The 11,168-nt window shown below is 43.7% G+C and overlaps 1 protein-coding gene across 1 annotated transcript; it reads left to right on the top strand.

The window, feature by feature from the left end:
* Window positions 1-8,728: 8,728 nt before the first annotated feature.
* On the top strand, window positions 8,729-9,750 carry LOC124991495 (testis-expressed protein 38-like). Its single transcript, XM_047562178.1, has 2 exons — window positions 8,729-8,792; window positions 9,317-9,750. The coding sequence occupies exons 1-2, from the start codon at window positions 8,729-8,731 to the stop codon at window positions 9,748-9,750; spliced, it is 498 nt and encodes a 165-aa protein (XP_047418134.1).
* Window positions 9,751-11,168: the final 1,418 nt, after the last annotated feature.

Raw genomic sequence — 11,168 nt, forward strand, 5'->3', positions numbered from 1 at the left:
CCTACACACCCTGGAGATCCCTCCTATGCTGCTCTGACAGCCCTTCCCATTCAGTCACAAAACAGCAGGTGTGAGGAGGGCATGTTTCATGACAGCTCACCCAGAAACCAAAGGACTTCTTTATTCATCCCCAGTTATAAGCCAGGCCTAAGACAGTAAAGAATGTGTGGGCAGCTGACCTCTGTATGTCACAGCAGATACAAAAATGTTTCTTCATTCCTTCCAATTTAGAAATGAATCTCTTTTACCAATTCCTCTTACAGATTAAGAGACTATATCAGCTGATAGCTAGCAAACTGTGCAGAAAATACATCGTAGAAGCTTGTTTAACACTTCAACCTATGGTAAGGCAATTGCTAACTTCTTTATACAAGAATCTTGATCATTTCATCTCAGGGGCTCTCTGGGCTTTCATTAGCTGCTAAAGGGAAGGCCTAATTTTTTTTTATTTTGGCCTAATAAAATCCTTTCAAATATCTATGTCCCTGTGACATTTAATTAGAATAACAGGAGTAACAAGAGAAGTACCAATCAACTATCAATAATTCCACTGACAGACAACCAATTAAGTCTCTGATAAATGGTTTTCATTATACATTCCAACATGACCCTGAGAACTGTAGTGGATAACTTCTTTCATTTGCTTCATAAATGCTGTAACTGCTCAAGCTGAAGGGATGGATTTGCCTTCACATGAGGGAGGAGGGTGTGTGGGCCCACCTCCTCCTTGCTCAGCTGTTCCCAAGTGGCCAAATCAGGGTCATCAGAGCTGGTGGGCCCTGAGGGATGAGAAAAGCAGGTACCTGAATGACATGTGCCTTCTGTGTTCTCAGAAGTGCCATTTGAGGATTCAGAATACTGAGTATTGTTTTTGAATGGATTTAATTTTTTTTTCAGTTCTGAGGATTGAACCCTCAAACTTGCACACATGAGGCAGGCACTTTACCCCTGATTTATGTCTATAATGCAAGGCCACTGGCACTGTAGGAATGATCACAGCGACCAGAGAGAGGCAAGACAGATGGGGAAATCACAGTGACCTGTTGGCTGAGTGGCAACACATCACATTCCCTCTCTGGCACTCCAGTGCCTGTCCTGAGGATGGGGTTACACCCTCCCTGCATGACTACACTCTGACTCAGCTCTGCACACAGCAGCCTGCTCTCACCCTGCCTTCCATAATAAACACCACATCAGTCAGGCCACCAATAACTTTGCTGCAATGTGCAACAGGAAAGCAACTGGGTTGGGAATGCATTGACAGCGAGATTCCTTGGCACCATGTGGAACCAAGGTAGAAATGGGAAGGAGAATGTGCTCCCATGGGCGAGAACAGGGACAGGGAAGATACATCCACAGTGAAGGAGGAACCAAAGACCATGGGCACGCAGATCAGAATAGCAGGCTCTGTTCAGGGGACAGGTGACATGCTCAAGAGGAAAAGTGGGGTGTGTGCCCAAGAGTGACAGAAGAGTGCAACCCCACAAGCCAGGCAGGAGGAAAGGGGACCCCACACAGGAAGCAGTATTTTGCAAAGGCAAGTGGAACATGGGAAGGAGAAAAAGCAAGGTTAAGAAGAGCATGTCTAGGAGGAGGCTGGAGCTGCACAGGACATGCTTGAATCGGGGCAGGAATGTTTGCTGCTTATTATCTGATACACAAGGTTAATCATGGAAAATAGGGACCCTTTACCACCCAAGGTATTGTGCCATCCTATTATCATCCCACATATACTCACTCTTTTCTGCAAAAAACTGTAGCCCTAAACTCCACAGGGAGAAGAGAATAAAAAGGGAACTGAGACATGATGCTGTCAAAAAAGCACCACACACAAGCAAAGGAAAGGAATGCACTCTCTTCTCTGAAAACACAGATCTGTGCAGTCTACCTCAGTCCCCAGGGGTTGGCTCCAGGACCCCAAAGACACCAACCACAGTGCTCAAGCCCTTTGGTTGAAGTGGCCTGGCATTTGCCTAGAATCTAGCATCTGATTACCTTTAAATCATGTTTAGGCTGCCTGTAACACCTAATGCTTCATGAACCCTGTGTACACCATACTTTCACTGAATTGTTTAAGGAATAATGATAAGGAAAAACATCTGCTCATGTTCAGTGCACATGCAATTTTTTTCCAAATTTTCTTGTCATAATTGACTGAACATAGGGATATGGACCCTATGCATACAGAACACTGACCTTGACTTTTCCTGTTCTCTTCCACTGCCTGTTCTGCAATGGGGAATGCACCATACAGTGACCAGAACACCCAGGGAAAGCTGACATGCAAACCCACTGGATGGAGAAATTTACTTTCTTTCTCCAAATACACCAGATCATATTGCATATTTTTAGATTGATTTTGAATTGTTGGTTTGGGTTTATATTATTTGTTCAGGCACCCACTCAACAGATAAGATACATCACTAGTGAAGGCCAGGACTGTGCTTTGTTGAATCCTCTAAGATTCAGACAAGCATGTGGTAATCCCAAATCATTAACTTAAAGTTTGTTCTGTATGATGTGTCTCCATGAATACAATGATTTCAGAAATTTTTAATCATTTAAAGTAAGCAGGGATGTGATGACTCTGGAAAGATAACTCATAAATGGGTTTCTAGTTTATAATAATGCTGCCTGGCTACAGAGTGGACCACCTGAATTGCTACTTTGACTACAAGAAGAGCACATTCTTGGGGTCACCTTGGCATCTATAGACATCCCGTCACATAGACAAAATGCCACTGAGTTACCCAGACTTCTCTCTGATGTAATAATAATTACATAAGAAAGTCTTATTTGAGTTGCTGGAACTTTGTAAAGGCTTTATTGATGGCTCCAAGGAAACAATTCACATGTTATTAACTGTGGAACTGCTTAGCCCTTGTCCACAGATATTCCAATACAGGATTGATCAATGAAATTGAAAAATGGCCTAATTAGTAATGGACTATCCAGAAGGGATTTTCTCTGAATGTAAATAACACACTCAGGTGAACTGTTGGCACATCTCTGTTTTGGGATCTGGATGAATCACTGGGTATAAATCATGTCTCTCACCTTGTCCAGAGATATTGAGTTTGTGATGATGGTTCTCTCTACTGTCACAAATCTTGAAAGTGTATTTCCCTTTGTCCTTCTACATGGGTTCACAGATCTTCAGCCATGCCATCTCCTGACTACTTCCTATCTGAATGTGCACCTGGATGAAATCTTAGCATATCTGTAGAGAAAACATAGCAACATTTTAATTCAGTTTTCATGTCAGAAGCACAGTGCTGGGGGCACACTACACATGTGGTGTGGCCTTGCTTCCTAATGCCAATGGCATAGGAGTCATTGTGGCTACTAAAATTTCACAAAGAACATCAGTAACTCAGACTCAACACTTCCTAAAATTAAACTGTACTTAATTTAAAAAATCACATTAGTATATAATATACTAGTCACAACACTAGTATATAATATACTTGCCACAGCACAATAAACTTCAAAATACTTCTTACAGTATGGCAGCTCATAAAAAACCTAAAAATGAAACTGATATGCTCCAGCAATTGCACTTCCTGGAATATAAAGAAAACACTTGGAAGGAAGGGTGCAAGCAGATATGTATTCACCAAGCTCACGGTAGCACCACGCACACAGCCAGATGTGTGCAACCCATGTCCACTGAGAGAGGATGGATAAGCATGAGGTGGTCTATTCATATGGTAGAATTTATACAGTCCTAAAAGTGAAAGGAATTTCTGACCCAGGCACAGCATAAGTCAGCCTGAAGATGCCATGCTGAGTGAAAGAAGCATACACCGAAAGACAGCCACAGTAGGGTCCCACTCAGAGGAGGCCCCAGAGACAGGGTAGGTTGGTGCATGACAGGGACTTGGAATAAACCAGAAGTCAGGGTTCAGTGGGGACAGAACTTCAGTTTCACAAGGTGAAAGAGCTCTGGAGGAAGATGGTTGTGCCAGTTGCACTTCAGTGTGACTGGGGTGTGGACTGGGAAATGGCCGAAATGGTAAACTCTACCTCACATGAATTCTTAAAGCTTGCCTGAAGGACAAGGTGCCAGTCCTGAGTCCCAAGGTAGCATGAGCTCTATTCCACATTTGTGAGGTCAACCTGTTTGGTGCCAGAAAGCACCCTAAGGTTCTCTGAACTATGTAGTGTGGGTTCTCTTAGTTGTGTAGGGAAGGATCTCTGAGCTATATAAGGAGGGCTCAATGAGGTATGTAGGAAGGGCTATCTGTGTTATGTGGGGAGGATTTTTTGAAGTGAATAGGGAAGGCCTTATGAGTTGTCTTGCAAGGCTCGCTCAAATGTGTTGGGAGGGCTCTCTGATGTGTGTAGAAGGGCCCTCTAAGTTGTGTGGAAGGGCTCTCATGATATAAAGAGTGCACTCTGATGCTGTATGGTGTGGACTCACAGACCAGGTGTAGGAAAGGCTCACAGACTGAACACAGGACTACTACTATTATTAGTGAGCCCAAGGGCTGCTTTCCTGTGGGAGACAGCCTGACATTCTGTTTTCTACCTCTTCTTTCTCTACCTACCTTTTCCCTTTGAAGACCTTGAATCTGACCTGCATGGTTCTTGGAAATCCTGACCCCAAAATATTTTGTTTCAAGACTTACAAGAACCTCCTGCTCAGTGAACACTTCCCTGTGAAGGTGGAAAATGTCAAATGTGTCAGCTTGACCATCAAGGAGGTGACCTCCGAGGACTCAGAAATATGCAACATCAACGAGAAGAACAAATATGGGAAAGAGAAGATTGATGTCACTGTCAATGTGTACAAGCACAAGGGGAGGATACTGGATGTCCAGCTGCCCCAGCAAGCCAAAGCAAAACTCATCCCAGCATCCACCTTTACAACAACTGAATAAGGGTATTTTCTAGTCTGGAGTGGGAGGGAATGATGTTAGAAGTTGTGGGAGTGCCGTGTGCTGTACCAAGTAAATGCCACACCTGAGTGGGGCTGCATGTGCATTGAGAGTGGATTATACATTAGTTTCTGGTTTTGACACTTGGTGATTGCCATGATTAGTTTGTTCCAAGACTGAACAGCTTATGTGCTCATGAAGGCCACAACAGGGAGTTGATGGAGGATGATCACAGCTAATGTCCTCATATTCATGGTCAGGTGACCATGACCTGATGCATCTAGCCCTGTAGGTGTGTGCAGGACTGGGCCAGCCCTGTGGTTTCATGCTGGACCCAGCAGCAGCTCTGAAGTCCTTTTATTACCTTGTCACAGTTTTCTCTTGCTTTCGGCTAATAAAACTTTAACACTTTGTTGTGGTGTTTCTGTACCTGATCCTACTTCCCTCCTGACATTTTAAAGTCAGGATTTCCATTCAGTGGCACAGCTCAGTCCAAAGGAGAACCAGGTGGGCATGCCCTCCTATGAGGGCGCTCCCTCCAGCAGCACCTTCCATGGGGCTGGACAGCCACCACAGACTCGGGCACAGAGGGGTCCACGGCATCCCAGTTCCTGAGGTGTGAGCCTGGTTTTTGGGGTTCGAGGTGCTACCTGGTTACACCACAGATCCAGATACTTCCACCAGAGGAGAGCGCACAGCATGGGTGGCTCTGTTCTCTTTCATTGCTCATTAATTAAGAAGTGAGTTTCACCCAAATGAGACTCAATTGAAAATATCCAGAGGGAGCTGAGACCCAGCTGACTTCAGGCCTCCTGAGAAGATCCAAGACTGCACGTGACGAACTTGTCCTTTCTTTAAAACTTTATTTGTTTATTTATTTATTTTGCAAAGAGGCTGAAATTCCCCTGGAACAACTAATCCTACCCAGTGTTTTTATGTTTGCTTTTTTAGCAGAAAAATCTTCAATAATTAAGAATATTTTAACTCTCACTGTCATTAGGTCAGTACAAATTTCATGTTGTCTTTCCCTAAGGTGGTACTAGCAATCCAACATGTAATCAGTAAGCCACAGGACCACAAGCAGGTTCCATACAGGAGAGCCAGGACAAGTGGAATATTTTTTGTGTTATTTTCCCTTCTCTGTCATGTGAGTTGCTGTCCCAAGATTGTTGAATTGAGTGGTGCACTGGCAATTCTGGGAACTCTCTTTGTGACGGTGAGTATAGACAGAAGTTCTGATATTTGAGTTTCATTTTGTTAACCAGCATTCACTTATTCTCCAGTTAGAGTGGTCATTTTTTCTTTAGTAATGGTGGCTTTCAGGAAAGAAGTGAATAAATGGTGAATATCTTAAACCACATCTTATAAAATCAAGCTTTTTAAGGAGCAGTTTCTTGTTCACAGAAAAATTGAGAGGAAAGTGCATAGACTCTTCATATACCACTGCACCACTTCATGCAGATTTTTCCCCCAAAATTAGAATCCTCACAGAATAGTGCACATATGTGGGGCCTGCACTGACAGGACAGAGTCACACACAGGCCACACTACACACCAGGGTTCACTCCTGGTGGGGTTCATTCTATGGGGTAGTAGAAGTTCATCTATGTCTGTGTATGCACCTACATCCCCTGACCACAGCCGTGCCTCATCCCAGTCCACCAGGCTCAGCTTCTTTCTTGTCCTCAGGCTTTTCCATGTTCCCCTTCCTGCAGGCTCTTGCAATGTTGTCTTCTTATTAAGGATCAAGTTGTTCAAATCTTTTCTCAAGTTCTTCTTGTGAGAAATAGACAGTCCAGTGGTCTATTTTCAGAACACAGTGTTTAGCCTTAAGTGTTATATTGGGATATAAGAAAGGCAGTCATAGGGAATATAACAGAATGGAAAGTTACACAATAGCACCAGAGCCCATGGATGTGGCAGATCCAAAATCCATCACCTGAACATCCCCTTGACAAACAGGTAGGGGAAGGAGTCAGTATGACAAACAGAGACAGAAATAAGAAAGACTAATTTGGGTAAGTAAGAGGTACACAAATGTCAGAATGCATGCACCACAAGAGTGCTTTTCCATCAGAAGGGAACAGAGGGAGGGAGGAACAACTGAAGGTATATTTCTTTAAATATCTCAATTAGCCAATTGTATAGATTATACTGCTGAATTTTTCCTATCGGGTTAAGGGTCAGAACTGCATTAGAGATAAAAGCAGGTGGGTTGCCCATCCCGGTGTGATTGTTCTCCAGACCTTGTTTGGTAGCACACCCTTCTGCAGAAGTACTTTGTTTTTGCCTTGATGAGCTACATCTGAGCAGGAGTCTGATTCCTCATGACACACGGCATGTCTAACATTCTCAGATCTGAAATGTTGATCTGTAGTAATTCTTGTCTTTCTTATTTTGATTATTATAAATACAAAACAACAGCTCTCAGACGTTGATGAGGTGAGCACCAGGGAATAGGCATAACTCCCCTTTCTGATATTCTGTGTGGCCACACCTGGGCTCCTGCCCAGGCAGCCTTCAGGAATCTGAGGACCACTGGCAAACATTTGGATCAATGGCAACCACTGCAACAGCATCCACCTATTTATTCCCTTGCCTTTCTTCACAGATCCTAAACAGACCTGTAAAAATTCATCAGTCACTGTAAAGGAGAGGACAACCTTGTCCCCAGGGTGAGAGACTAAGACATTTCCAGGGCCCACTTGCAGGAAGCAATCTGAGTGAGAGGGGATGTCACTGTACGTTTGAGCAGAGTAATACCATCTATTCTTAAAAGGATCATTTTGGCTACTAATAAAGATGGGGGTAACTGAATAGTGCCAAAGAGCCAAGCCAGTAACAGTGCAACAACCTACTAGGAGGCTGAGCTAGCCTTAATTAGGAAGGGGCTTTCAATCTGAGCTGGTCATAAATGAAGCAAGCTGCCTCAGAAGATGGTAAGCAAGTCCCTGAGTCAAAGGAACTGTGGGGGACTGGTTACTGAGCAGGAAAGTTCTTCCCTCAGTACTCAAGCATCTGAAAGGAGTTGGATTAGACAACTCTCCAAGTCTTCTCCAGCTGGAGATAATGTGCTTCTGGGAAATCAACTGAAGGGACTATTTGCCTGAGAGTAGGGATGGCTGACCACCTGGGAAGATAAGGAGGTGTTCAGTGGTGGAAGTGTGGGGAAGTGTACTACTGAGTGAAGGAGCAGAATGAGCCAAACTCCAGAGGTGAATAAACAGGGTCTTTGGGGTATCTGGCCTGACCAGAAGGGAAAGTTGATAAAGGTGGAAGGAGATGCAGGACCACACAGTGGAGAACTCCCACAGGCCTGATGATGCTCAGAAAACACTTTGCCAGCCCTTGTTGAAGAAGCAAAAGAGACTGTAGGAGCCAAAGAAGGAGGTTTTGACCACTTGGTTACCCTGAACAGATTTTTCCCTGACAGCTTGGTCAGAAACTTCTTGAGGGCAGGTCTGCCCAGTGTTCACTGTGTTCTCTGCCCAACCCCCCACTGGAAAATATATCCAGAAATGGCTTCCTAACAACAAACAACATAAATACAAGCTCATGAGGGTGTGAGGGCCCTATTCTGGGGGCTGTTTTGTGACTTAACCTTAAGAAGTTGAGAACAAACAATTTTGGGGTGACCAGTATTTGATGGAAGACAACTACGCTCATGAGATGCCACAAGATGAAGTCCCTTCCTTCCATCAGCTCAGAGCCAGTCCACAAGCACCAGCCCTGGAATTCCCAGTGCTCAGAACCCGGTGACATCTTCTTTAGGGAACAATGGGGCTTGAACCTTCCGAAGACTCCCATTGGTGGACAGATTAGTGGGTGAGTTCATTCTTTGCCGAGCCATGGGCTTGGTAACAAGACTCAACGGTGTGGATCCTCAAAAGGAGAACCTGGGCCTTCCTGGCAGTAAGTAACCCTTCAGTCCTTTGAGTGTGGGGACAAACTTAGAGGAAAGATGCTTTGCATGGATGAGTGGTGGCTGCCTGCATGGAGTGCTAAATAGTTAAGAGACAGACTCCTCTAGGTAACTAAGGAGTTTTATAAGGCAGAAACCATGTTCTGCCCAACCAGAAAAGATACATTGGTGCCCTTGTAAGTGGTTCCTTGAGGGTCTTGCCCTTAAGTGAGGCTTAGCAGTCAGAAGAATTGAATGGGTCCTGGACTGGGAGCCAGAAGGTCTCACTGAGTCTGGGCCAGTCATGTTCCCTCTAGACCTAGTGTCCCTTATCTCTAAAAGGCAAAAGTGGATTTTAGGCTCCCTGCAGACCTAGCTTTAACTGAATAATAAAATCATGAGGTAGATCTTTAAGGAGGGGGGATGGAATGGATTGATGAATGAGCCAAATCAAAAAGAGAAATGAGAAAAACAGTTCAGGTGCCAAGCCAGAGCTGTCAGTCAGCTGCCTCTTTTCTGTCTTTTAATGCCTCAGCCTGGGTCTTGCTATACTTTGGATTCATGGGGCTGTGTTGTGTGATAACTGGCAGCTGCATTATATTTCTTCACTGGAGGAAGAAGCTGCAGCAGGAGAGGTGTGCCCAGCAGTGGGTGGAAGTGATGACAGCTGCCACCTTCACTTACGACCCACTCTTGTACTGGATAAATACACAGAGACACCATGGTATCAATGCAGCTATCAAAATAGGCCATTTCCCAGCTTTTACCAACACTGAGATTAAAGTCCAGATTCCAGAATGTCTGTGGGAGTCAGACACCCCTGAAGGCAAGGGTTATGGCCTCAGAGGCAGCAGCCCCAAGGCAGAGTCCCCTATTGCTATGAAAGCTGCTCTGGTGGTCACACACCAACCAGATGCCACAGCACTGGACAATTTAAAGTCAGCTAACACCAAACTGAGTGTTATGTGAAGAAGAAAACATTTCCATGTTTAATGGTACTAGACTGCACTGGCTCACAGATCAACTTGGACAAGTTAAAGGAAATGAACTTTTTTAGAGAAATCAGTGCTGGGAGAGTTCCTCTAGTTTCTTCCTGACTTGGCTACAGCAACGTTTTGTAAGTTTTCCTTTTGTGTTGCCCCAAGACAGATCCTGGGAACAGCAGCAAATGTAACTCAACATACAGGTGACATGGAGGCACCATTCCTTCCCATCTAGGGACCTACTTTGCCAGGCCAACAATAGGGAAAAGTATTGCACTTGCCACCATCACATGAAGGCTCCTGCTGTAGTGCCAGCTACAGTTAGGCATCCCCTGGACAGAAAGCCTCTATCTACTTCTGAACTCATATCTGTAAGGAAACAATATGATTTCACTCATTTCATTTTACAACTTTTCTGCCCTTAGTCATCTCACCAAGAAATCTCAGATTCTTGGCTAACTCTCAGGTAAAATCTCAAGGGGTATAGTTTCTTGGGTTAAAAGTAGGTGTAACCCTTTCTGTTAAAGCTCTGGGTGGCTAGTCTGAGACAGTGACTAGGGACTTGCCTTTTGCCATTCAGAATGGAGATGGTACTGAAGGTAGGAGTCAGCTACAGCTTTAAGATAGACTTGTGTAGGGTAGGGGAAGATGATCTAACTCACTTCAGGGAAAATGTAGCTCCCCACTGGATAACTTTTTATGCTCATAAACCCTAAAGAAAATTCAAAATGAGAAAAAGCACCAAGAAGAGTTCTCTGGTTCACAGGTTGGGATTCATTGAGGGACTAGAAATAAATACTCAGAATCCAACTTTCTTAACCCTGGAGCTGGTATCAAGTCCCTGAATCAATGCCCCAGTATTCAGGATAAACCCCATGGGAGCACCTTGGTCTTTGAGGGATGAGTTCAGTATATGTGAGCATAGTTTTAGCTGCTACTCAGATCAGATAAAAGATATTTTTTGAAGGTTTTTAATTCCTGTCCTTTAATTTCTATGATTATATTTTTTATAATTTACATTTCATTTGTTTGCTTATATACATATGTTTATCTAGCCAGTCCATTAAATGTAAATAACAAGAAGAAAGAAGTTATAATGTCTGCCAGGTTTACCACTCTAAGTTGCATATCCAGCATAGTATCTACCTCAAAGGAGTCACTAAACAAAATATTTATTTAATGAATGAATGACTATTGCTTGAAATCCAAAAGAAGCCTACACAAAATTCTAATTTCTAGAGAGCATGTTGCACAAGAACTCTTTCACACTTTCTAAGTAGATTTTCTTGGTAAACAGAAATTTAGACAGTTGATTTAGATTTCTTAAAACGAATCCTTTTAAATTATGGCACAGATTTATTCTTTGTTCAGCCACTTATACTGTGAGTTATTTTTTAAAGTATC

This window comes from Sciurus carolinensis, chromosome 8 (genome assembly GCF_902686445.1).
Source record: "Sciurus carolinensis chromosome 8, mSciCar1.2, whole genome shotgun sequence".
Classification (NCBI taxonomy): Eukaryota; Metazoa; Chordata; class Mammalia; order Rodentia; family Sciuridae; genus Sciurus; species Sciurus carolinensis.